Source organism: Archocentrus centrarchus, chromosome 21 (assembly GCF_007364275.1).
Source record: "Archocentrus centrarchus isolate MPI-CPG fArcCen1 chromosome 21, fArcCen1, whole genome shotgun sequence".
Lineage (NCBI taxonomy): Eukaryota > Metazoa > Chordata > Actinopteri > Cichliformes > Cichlidae > Archocentrus > Archocentrus centrarchus.
Window position 1 is genome coordinate 32,671,070 of NC_044366.1, and position 11,781 is coordinate 32,682,850.

Here is an 11,781-nt window from a genome sequence, read left to right on the forward strand (position 1 = left end):
CACGAGTCCTTTAAAACGCAATAATCAGGTTAGGAATCTCCTTCTATTTTAGCAGCTCTGAATGACTGTGTTAGCAACAACAATGCTTTGAATGCTAACATCAGCATCCCAATAAATAAACTGAATATCTGGGCTAAATTCAATGACATTTCAAATTTGTGATGAAACTAGAGAAACAGTCTACATCGCCCAAGTCAGTTGGTTTCATCCTCTGAGGAACATGAAGGCAAACAACAGACAAGACAAAAAAACTCACTGGTCAGTCTTAAAATCCTAAAACACAAAAAAGCAAATCAGGGCTGTACAGAATAAATTAGTTGTTTTGCCAGGTGCAATTTAAGATATTGTGTGAAATCCTTGCATTTTGGCTTGTAAGACAGGCGTACCTCACTGTCCACCACCCCGTTCTTGTCACGGTGCGGCGCCTCGTAAGCATCCATCTGCTGGCGCGAAACCTTGGCGAGCCTCTCAGCCAGCTCCCTCCAGCGTCCGGCTACCTCCACGGCGGTGGTGAGGAGGACAAAGTCCATCACCAGTCGGGCCACGAGACCCTGACAGTCCATCTTCAATAGGGCCTGCAGGAAAAGGACAGGGAGAGGATCTTAGATGGGGGTATAAATAAATCATTCCTAAAAGGTTCAGCCTGAAGCGATGGAGGTAGGTACAGATTCAATTCTTGATTCTGGACACACAAAGGGCTGGAAAAAAAACAGATATGAACTTTGGCTGGGAATCAGTGTGTTAACAAAAAGTCTGGTGAAGATAGAAAGTGAACAGAAGTAAGGGAGGTTTGACAGAAATCACCCTCTACAAAGAACCTAATAAATGTACACATACAGGTTTCATTTCACTGACTTGATCCTGTGTTATTTTCCACAGCTTGCCTCTCTAACCCCCTGCAAACCTCCGCCTTGTGCATTTTTCAGATGCTTCATCTTTGATTTAGAAGTGAAAGCCATGTGTTGCTTCAGTCTGATGTCCAAAATGTCCCACATTTTTTTATACAATGCCCCAATTTGGTAATAAAATGTCTTGAGTCTTTTACCACACTCATGATTTAGTTAGGTCAGAGTCAGTGATAAGCAGTTCTGACCAAAGTTTAGGACAGCTGAATAGCATCTCCATCCTCAGACTGTGCTGCACGCGAGAGGGGAAAAAACCAAGAAAGAAAAATGATTAATGCCAAAGTGGTTCCTGTTTGTTTGGGTTTAACTGGTCTGGACAGGAGCCCGGCCCCTCCCATCAGCCCCTGCAACCTCTCTGTCTCTGTCAATTCTGCCCAGATGACTGGTGATTGTGGGAAAACTAAAAACTGTGGCGGCTCAGTCTGTTCCCACAGCAGAGAGAACCTGCTGCACGTCAGAGCAGATTTGCAAATACAAGTGAGACGCATGCAAATACAAGCACATTTCCAATAATGTGTATTGACCTTTACGTGCATGCTTGTGAGGACATAAAGTATTCTAGAGGCCCTGATGCTCATATGGAGCAATTTTCATAAAACAAATTGCAAATAGCTTTATTAAGCAACTGTCAACACCTAATGCTAAAGTTAATCCTGAAACCAAGTCTAAATCCAGCACTTTACAGAAGCTGTGGTGAGACAAAAGAGACCAACAAATATCCAGACGTTCCAAGAATCATCTCAAATGTCCTTCCTGACCACCTTCCAAAATGCGCAGTGGGATGCTGCTGCAGAGTCAGTTCTACCTGGGCCCCTTTTTAGAACCAGCCAGCATTTCAACAGATTTGGAAACTGATTATTACGTAGCCTTCCTGCGATTGGGATCATTCCCGATCAAGTTATTGATTGATTTTTGTTTGTTTGTTTTGTGGCAGCCCCTCCAGTACAGCCACTGATGTAAACTTCAGTTCCAGCACTTTCATGGTGCTGTGATGGTCCCAGGTTTCTGTCAATGGCACCAGCTCTCTTTCTGGTGGAACTGCATGGAACTGGTTCCAGACTGGACACCATCACTTCAGTGGAAACCAGTTTAAAAAGGCTGATCGAAAACTCTCTAAAAATGCCCCCACTACTTAAAAAAATATTCCTACTGCATGGAAGTCAAATTGGTCCTCACAAAGACACACACTCGGCACACAGGCACACACTCGGATGCAGCCTTTGACTTGCAGACTCAACAGAGCGTAGGTGAGTTTAAAGCTCCACTTTAGACCTCAGCTGGATGTGCAGGAATGTGTGGAACGGCAGGATATGAAGGGGGGTGGGGGGTTGAGGATGGAGGGAGACTGGGGGAGGGGGTGAGGAATGCAGATGTCATGCTCCAGCAGCCTCTCTCACTCTGAGACGAGACCAGAGGATGAGATAGCGGCGGCTGGGGGCCAATCAGACGGCGTTGGCTGTTCTGCTGGAATGCTCATCTGCCACCGCATTACATCAAAGACAGAAAAGCAAACCGAGTCATTCAGACACTTCTGGGCAAATTCTCCAAATAAAGCTTGATTTGGACTTTGACTGACAGACCCAATCACACAGTGTTTGTTTTGTTCTGATATCTTTGTGGATGTTGAGGGGAAGAGGATTTTAGCAATACAAGCACCTGTTTCCTTGTTGGATAACAACAGGAAATTCCTAACAAAATAAAGGAGAACACTTCCTGCCTCAACACAACTTTAAGTCGGCCGGGTAACAATATTAGAATCTGTTTACTGCAGTGCAGAGAAACAGTTGGACTGACAAAGTCAGTAAACATTTTGAAAATAAAAACATGTTTTTTGTATTTTGTAGGTTCAGAGATTTCAATTTTATAAACAAGGCTGCGACAGAAATCTCTAAAGTTTACTTTAACTCACATGCTTTTATTTTGCTGTATACTGCTATTACAATGTAAACGTACTATTTCCAAAAAAAAGAGAATAAACATTCAAACTCCAGAAAAGGAACTTTATGAAAGTACACAAAAATAGAAAAACAGAAGACCCAATAAACAAAGAAGTGATTGGTCACCATAAAGATTCAAATCTAGACGGGTCATTGGTGGCCTGGTGGACATTATTACAACACTGGTCTAAGGTAGAAGTACAGTGGTAGCAAGGACCCTTATACCCATCATAGTCTGTTTGAGTTTTCTGTTTTACATTTTAAACTTTAAGGGTTTTTTTGTTAGTTCAAAGTTTTATGTTGGTAACTCCTATTTTTATAGTGAACAGTTATTTTTTATAGTGTACAGTTATTTTCAAACATTAGTGAGGTGGCTGTATTTTTAACACCATCTGCATTTGGAAAAATGAATTTGCCTTTCCTGTTTCATTTAGTCAGTGGTTGCACAAAGCGTTGCTGGGGGTGGTTGTACACTGAACAAATGTAAACCTCATTTTTCCAGCTTAACAAACCATATGTTTAATTGCTGAATGATGTGTGGATTGATCAGGAGCCAAGAATCAACGTTCAAAGTAACTATGTTACAAACCCTATCTTACATATGCTCTGTAATGCTGGTGTAGCTTCAGATACAGTTTGTATTTTTTTATTACAGTCATGAGGTCCATTTCACTGCGTGAGGTTAAAGAAGAAGTTCTGTGAAGCTGCACTTTGGTCTTTTTCTGGAGTGTCTTGGTGGTTGGAAATATTCTCCTTGCTGTAAATTTTTGATGGCGTGTTGTAAAGTATTTATCACAGAGCGTCGCTCCCAGTCACTGAGTCTGATTTTAAACTAATAATTGCACTGCAGAAGGCCGAGCCGCGTACGCTGCTATTATTGCCATTTAAAAAGCTTCTGTGCAGAGGGACAATACTCTGCCTCTGCAGAGGAATCAACTGCTGTGCTGTGTTTTTCCAAAATGTCAGCTGCTCCATGTGTTATGGGACTCTCTGAGTGTGTGTGTGTGTTCATTAAATGCCACTGAGTTTGTTTCACCAGCTCAGCAATCAGTGCTCTGAAGCCCTGCAGCTCTCCCCGCTGCATAAATCATCTGCTTGTCAAAATGAGAAGAAAATTCCTGCAGACATATTTTCAGAGATAACGTGGAAACGAACGAAGCGGGTGGTTTCGGTGTCTGTCATTACACACAAACACACACACACAGCTTTAAGACGTGTAGAAACTGAACCTTAGATGTGACCAGCAATGAGAGTTTTGACAAACGATTTGTTTCTTCTGACTTCCTGTTTCAGTTTTTTAACCTCAGCTAGAAAACTGACACTCAATCTCTCCACTTCAATCTCCTCTTTATTATTTTTCTATCCCATCTTCATTTTCCATCTGACTTCCTCCACCTCACCCATTTTCAGCCTCTACACTCCATCTTTGCCGCGCAGTGTGGTTGCGCTTTCACTCTCTTCCCAGTTTGGTGTTAAACGTTCTTTCTCGTCTCGTTACCACTTTGTGAGCAGCAACCTCAAAACCAAAACCTTGGAGAGATTAGAGGACTTGACTGCTGGTTTTGACCCTGCATTTGAATTATCCTAATTCTTCAATAACTCCCCGAAAGGCTGAATCTCTCAAGAGTAAGCGATCTGTTGTTCAGACAATTATTCCAGAAGCAGCAGCTCACCACACCCAACCACTGAAAGAGGGGGGGGGAGAGGAAGCAAAGGGAGAAAAAAAGAGGAAGGAGCCCACGGATGGTTAAAAAAAACCCTCTAGGCTGATCTGTGTACAAAAATGGCACAGCAAAGAGCAAATCGCATATAATGGGCCTTGCCATTTTTCAGAGTCCTCCACCAGAAATGGGATGTTATTATTATTCCCAGGCTCGATTTGCTCCACTGATCTCACTGCAAGTAATTCAGCAGGGTCAGATGTTCAGCTGCAGAGCTGAGTGAGAGCTTTGAAATGAAAATCCCCTTTTAGCTCTGAGATACAACAGAGGTCCCCCCCCATGTGGTGTCATGCCTCAAGATCTTCTGGAATCTGTGCACCGGCATCTGACTGAAAGGAAGAGCAGGATGGAGGAGGAGGGGTGGAGTTCTTTGGTGCTTCTCTTATTCCAGCTGAACAGAAGATATTCAGCTGTAAGACCAAAGCTCCCAGTGATCTGGTCTTTTTTAAGGGTAAAAGCAGGAAATGTGTTCATTACCTACTAAAGGCAGTGACTCAGCACAAAATTATCTTTGTATTTGTTGCTTTCTGTTGAAAAGTTTTAATCAGTCTTTTGTTTTTCCTCCTGTTGGGTCAAAATTAGAGCTTAAATGATTAGCCCTATGAGGTCTAAGTCATCATCAGTGGTGACTGTAACCCTAACCCCAGGATATCAGAATATATTATTTCTGCTCTTTTTTTAATTTGTCTTCCAACATTTTGGAAATCAGGGCACAAGCAAAGTAATCATCCTAACTGACTTGCATCATCATCTAATTATTTTACCAAAAAGAAAGTCCTTTTTACTTTTCATAGGGTTCAGAGAGGGGGCCGGGTCGTTACTAATGATGACCAGAAGTATTTTAGGGTACTGTGTCAAAGAAATCACAGCTCCAAGATGAGGGTGGTATCAAAGGAGACTCTTCATATGCTGGAGCTTGTTTTAACCAGCCATCTATCCCACATGCTGACATAACCCATGAAATTTTGAATTTTTCTCTGGTGAATCAGAAAATATCCACAGTACCGGTCTCCAGTTCTGCTATAGAAACTATGATATATATCTTTGACGCTGATGCTTAAAGCCAACTATAGAACAAAAACAAAAAGTTATATTGTGATGCTGGATTTGGTTGTAGTTTTTAGCAAAGGTTAAACGTGTCTTTCAGCCAGTAAAATTTCATGTGTCTCGCTCATATATTTAAGAAGTTATGAGGGCTCAAAAATGCGACCTTCAACCCCTATATCATTTATGTATGAGGTATAATATTTTGCATAGTTTCATTAAATACACTGAAGTTACTGCAAAATGTCAGTATAGCTGATTCTGAGGGGGGTCAGGGTTTGGCTTTTTTCAGATTTGACTGGTTTTATATGGAGGTCTATGAGGCGGTCATCATGACCTGACGTTTATACGTAGCACACCTCAGCAGGTCTGTGGGAACCCTGAAGGCCTCCTACCAGAAAAATTCTGCACATTAACTGAAAAACATACAAACATTAGTGTTATTGAAGAAGACTGACAGCATGACCATCACCATCAATAGACACTAGCTGAGATGGACAGGTAATGTACAGTGATACAAAAGCCTGATCAGATTTAATGCTGTTCAATGGATGTCTGGATGGACCAAAGTGAGAAAACCTTGCAAAGATCTTGCAAAGTTGCATGGATTTTTTTTTTTTAAAACTATTTACCACTTTCCACAAAGATAAACAGGCTGCCACAGAAAAGCTGCAGCCAACAGGCTTCCATAAGCCAGCAGAGAAAAGCAGCACAGTCACATTTCTGGCACCTCACATCGGTGTGCACACTGTGAAAAAGTTGGTCTTTTCAGAACCATTTTAAGGACACCACAGGCAGACCATTATACTCCACTTCTTTCTTTAAAGCGGGCACTCGTGATAATGGTGTGCAGCATTGTTACAGTTACTGCAGCTGCTGCAAGTGACCATCAATAGGAAGCACTTCTGACTGATCCCTTATTTCCCCAGGAGTCATGTATCCATGTTGATTTGGCACAATTTAATTTGCTCTTCCTGATGCAACCCTCACATTTGATTCAGGCTCGGGACCGGCACCAGGAGTTCACTAACTTGAGACCCCATGAGGCTGGATTTGTACCCCTTGGAATCTCAACCAGGGACCTTCAGGTGTTGAGCAAATGTATTTAAATACATTTTGGTGTCTAGATCTTGTCCCTTCAACTCTACAACCCTTGTCATAACATCCCAGGTGACCCGACTGAGTAGCAAAAGAATTTTGCTAGTTAGAGTAATGCATGTTTGGCCTTAACCATTTATATTTATCCCACAAATGCTGGTAAATTATCATAAAAATAGGAGTTAATCAGTCTCCAACTCTCTGGAGAGGAGGAAGACAAAAAGTTTCTGACACTGACTGGTCAGAAAAAACATTAAATATTTAAAAGTTTGTTCCCTGAGATTTTTATGATTAAACTGCAGAGAGATGTTCATAAAATTTCTATTGCTTTACCCATTTTCCATTAAAATGCAGACTATTACTGCAATGGCAGTAAATGTTGGCAAATGAACGGTGTTTCTACAAGGCAGGTTTACAGTTTACTTTAAAACCTGAACGTGCCTGAACATCATGTGGGGGGGAGAGGTTACAGCAGGACACGAGCAGATAAGGAGAGGGGGGGGGGGTGGGTTAGAAAGAAACCTGCAACAGCTTAAGGGGGGAGCGTAGCACGGAGAGAACCTGTAAAGACTTGCCCAGAATTTCTCAATCAGGACAACATAATGTTGAAATCATGTAATTTCCTTATCACATTAATAAATATTACATTTTTTGATAAGAGCGGGTCTTTACCGACCCCTGAGGGAAATATCTCACTCTTTAATGTAACCGTTATCAGGAAACACTCATTTGTCTGAAGAATGTGAATCTGTGTGTATTCCCTTCCAACAGCCCCAGAAAAGTAGAACTGCAGATTAACAAATACCACTTACTTAATATGTTATAATATATTTATGCTTTGTCCTCTTTTTCTTACTTTCACAGCAGTAGCATTTCCCAAAACATTAAATATGAACAAAATAAAATATATGGCATTTTACTGAAAATTGAAATGTGCTGTAGCGAGTGCCATTTTATAAACACGTTCTACAATTTTAATCATAAAGTGAAAAAAACAGAGAAAAAAGCTAATAGAAAAACTGCAATTTATGATGAGACTTTTAAAGCCTCAAACTGCAGAAATTCCCCTTCAGTCTGATTTCTCAGTGAGTGGATGTGATGTCCGGCCTGACGTTATGAAAGCATCTGCTGAGATTTTGCTGCTGCTGTGTGTGAAACAGCAGAAAACATGAGCACAATCTCTCAACACTGAGCTCAAAATGAAACCACATCATTTTCTCTCTCTTGGTTTTCCCATTACAGTTTGGAAGGGAGGGGCTCACATGCTCTAACATGCACACATGTCCAGATTGGTTACCAAAACATATAACAAAAAATCTCAGATTACAACACACACAGAGGGAGTGTGACTTCATCGCTCCTATGTATCTTTATAATAGCAAATAGCTATCTGCTGCTCTATCAGGCTTCAAATTCTTTATTATCTTTTTCACAAAGCACCTACTATCGTGGTCTCGACACCTCCACTGCTCTCACTTGCCCTCAAGAATGTTTGTGTGCTTTACAAGTTGCCACCCGAGGGTGCGGAAGTTAATAAGATTGTGAAGCAGCTGGATTCGCACACCTGACGCCCATTCTTCATCACACTTCAGTGCTTTTTAAGACCTGCTCCTCCCATCCACCTTCACCAGGTCGCTCAGCTTCAGTTCGATCCGGCTCCTTTTTTGCTTCATGCATTGCTTTCTTCATAAATCCTTATCCCGTGTCTCCATCTTTAGGAAACACCCAATGTGCGCTCCATACCCACGTGGCTTCCCAGAAAGGATTCAGCTGCCTTCCCAGGTAAGTGCCTGCTCACTTACTGGTTAGTTACTCTGCTTACATGCTTTCCTTAAGGAAAGGCTGTGCTGACAATTTACTCAATTTCAACTCACTTTTTGTAAATAAACTGCTGCCTGTGTCAGTGACTGAATGGCCAATGCCCTCCTCTAAGAAGCAGCTGTAGTTCTTCTTAGGTTTTACCAGTTTCTGCAGCAGGGACTGCAGCAGAAACTGTGGCTCCTCTCACTAAACTCACCTCACCAGCTATCTCCTTTCTCTGGTCTCCTTTCAGCAGATGCAGCCTTGCAAAACTGAACAGAAAAAAAGGCACCCAAAACAGAGCTTTGGAAGATCCTCCAGGAAGCCGTGAGAACTATTCCTAAATACTACTTGAAGTTACAAGAAAGCTGCCTGAGAGCTCAGTGTTGAAGAATAAAGGTGTTCATACCAAACACTGACTGTCAAGCTCTGTGCACACTCTGTTTTTGCCTTATTTTTAATAAATCACAGCCCCTATTTCCCATTTTCTAGCAAATTATAAAGAAATGAGGGACAGCTTAAGACTTTTGCACAGTACTGTAACTGAAACAGTTAACATATCAATCTGTTGTGCCCCTGGCATTAACCGCACATCATCCACCTGCCACAGGCAAGTTCATATTGGTCCTCTGTTCAGGGTCCGGGTCAAGGACGAGTATGGGAAGGACAATGAGGTCGTGTGGACTGCAGGCGCCTGCCAGTCCACAACTGCATCTTCTGTTTAGTTTGCGAACAATGAAACAGGAAACATCTGCAGGTCTGAGATTCAACAGACACAACTTGGATCATTTCCATTATCCACAACAACAACAACAAAAACACTCTTTACATACCAACGAAGCTCACGTCTGCTCGTCCTGCAGGGCCACACTGTTACATGTGGAACGGAAGCTATATTCACACCACTATTATTACTCACAGCCTGAAACAATTTCACATATAATGTATTAATTAGAATAACATTCAAACACTTTTCCGCATTTAAAACTCCCTGCTCACTTTAAAGCTCAAAGCAGCACCTGAAAGGGTGAAATTCAGCATCAAAATAAACGCACCCATTTAAATCGGACGAGGTTTGACCTGTGACTTTGTTAGCAGGCGGTCCTGATGGTACTTTACCCTCTACTGTTGGAGTATAAACTGCTCCACAAATAACAAATGATTTGCAGACGATTTCAAATGTAAACAGTATCTCTTAATACACAACACAGCCTTATTTTTCTGTTGGCAACTAAGCTGTCACTGAGCCTGAAATCACTCCCCATTAATTAAACTATTTAGTGTTCTTAATTTACATTTAATCCCCCCATCTCTCACATTTTCTTACTGTCACATATCTACTGTTAATCACTGTGTTATTACAAGAAAAAATACTTTTTTTTTTTTTAGATGAGAAATTTTTCCAGCATTGTAATACATTTTTTTAAAAAATACTGAATACTGGTAAAATAACCAATGCCTGTGTAGTCACACCTGACAATAAATATCCAGGTATGCTCCTGAGGTTTCCACTGAGACGTCAGGCCTGTGCCTGCCTGCTGCTACAAACAAACTTCACAGAACGAGAGCTGCTGATACACTCCACTGCTCTCTGAAAATCACCTTTAGCAAAGCAAAACTACTTCACCTTAATCTTAATTTAGCATTCTGACTACTGTTGAACATTTCAAAGATTAACTATGGGAAACCTATGTATGGTAGAAAAACAAAAACACAACAAAAAACATCATTAGTAGTTTAGCTATTAGAGTCTTATCAGTATTGGTGCTAAGGGCTTCACTGTTCAGACAGCAGCAGGGAAACCATTCTTGTCCCTTAGAATTACAGCTGCAATTAACAATTATTTCCACCACTGATCGATCAGTTCACTGTTTAATAGCTTTTTAAATGAATAAAAAAAAGACCAACAGGAATCCAAAGCAATGTCTTCAAATGTCGTCTTTTGTTTCATGAGCAGAACTCAGCCTGAAATTATTAATGTTGCTATAGCACAACAGAGAAGAAAGTCCTCACATTGGCGTGGCAGAATTAATGGAATATTCAAACAGCTTTTTCATCCTTTACGTGAGACGCAGCCATTGCAACAAATTCATTTGTAATCCCATGCAAAGGGGTGACTGTGGCTCTGAGTAATCCACTGACTGGAAAATTGGTGATTCGATCCTCTGGGTAAAGTTTACTGCTAACGTACCATCGGAGGAGTCGGCCGCCCCCACAGCCAGCTTCACCAGGCAGGCCGGAGCTGTTATCAGCTGTTACAACTGTTACACTAAACATGTAACATTACAGCGGCGGTACAGCTTGGTTACTAGCAAGTACACAAGTCAACAATTTATGCCACGCTGGTCTAGTTATTTTTGGATATTGTAATGTGGAAATTTTACACAAAAATAATGATGACAAAAAAGAAATCACAGAATATTTGGCAGTCTCTGGTCATCAAAAATGTTCACTGACTTAATGGATTAATCTCAGCAGAGCAGAATGACAATTATTACAGAGGAGTGCAGTTTGACCTGATGGTGGTGCCAGAGAATACCCTAGCTTGCCCTGAAACATTTTGAACTGAACAGCTGATTGGTTGAAGTGTAGCTAATACGTACTCAGGTAGCCTAACATGTTGGGGAAAGTAAAAAAGTAAGAAAAATAATAGAGCAGGATTTATTAGGAATATGAGTACAGCTGAACCGCCTGTACTTATTTTCCTCTTGAATAAAACATCACACAGATAGTCTGAGTGACAGACCTCCCTGCTGCTCTGCCTTCCTCTTATGGTTTATGAAAGATCTGCAAGAGTTACTCACATGATAGAAAAAAAACTTCAAATCCTTCTCTTGTTTCTGCCTCTCCGGTGTGACGATTTGTTTGGTTTTTGTTCTAAATGAGAGAAAATTAGTCCTGAACTGTTGGTGGACCAAAACATGGCATTTAAAGATGGCACCTTAGGCACAGACTGCAACACTCTGGAACACGGGATACATCAGTGACAACGTTACAACAGCAGCACATAACATAATCTCCTCACATGTTAAAACCTTCTCTACCTCTGAAAGACAAGTACAACCTAAAATGAAGATCATAATCTTCATGATTGCAGGGCCGTGCTGAATGTATGCACAGACACAGCGCTAATCATCACAGCACACTAGAAAAGCATCAGACATTTAAACACAAAGGCAGCTCTTTGCTAGTACCACAGTGCTTTTGATTTGGTCCTCTTTCTTCTAAAAATAGACTTCTGTCCACGTCAAATTGCACGCAGGCAAATCATTGGAG

The 11,781-nt window shown here is 41.3% G+C and overlaps 1 protein-coding gene across 1 annotated transcript in view; it reads right to left on the bottom strand.

Annotated features, from left to right (window-relative positions):
• The window catches only part of LOC115801212 (SH3 domain-binding protein 4), a 40,699-nt gene that overhangs the window by 2,812 nt on the left and 26,106 nt on the right, over nucleotides 1–11,781 (bottom strand). Inside the window, exon 4 of the mRNA XM_030758969.1 lies at nucleotides 387–575. Coding sequence (XP_030614829.1) covers nucleotides 387–575 — 189 coding nt within the window. The remainder of the gene's footprint in view (nucleotides 1–386; nucleotides 576–11,781) is intronic.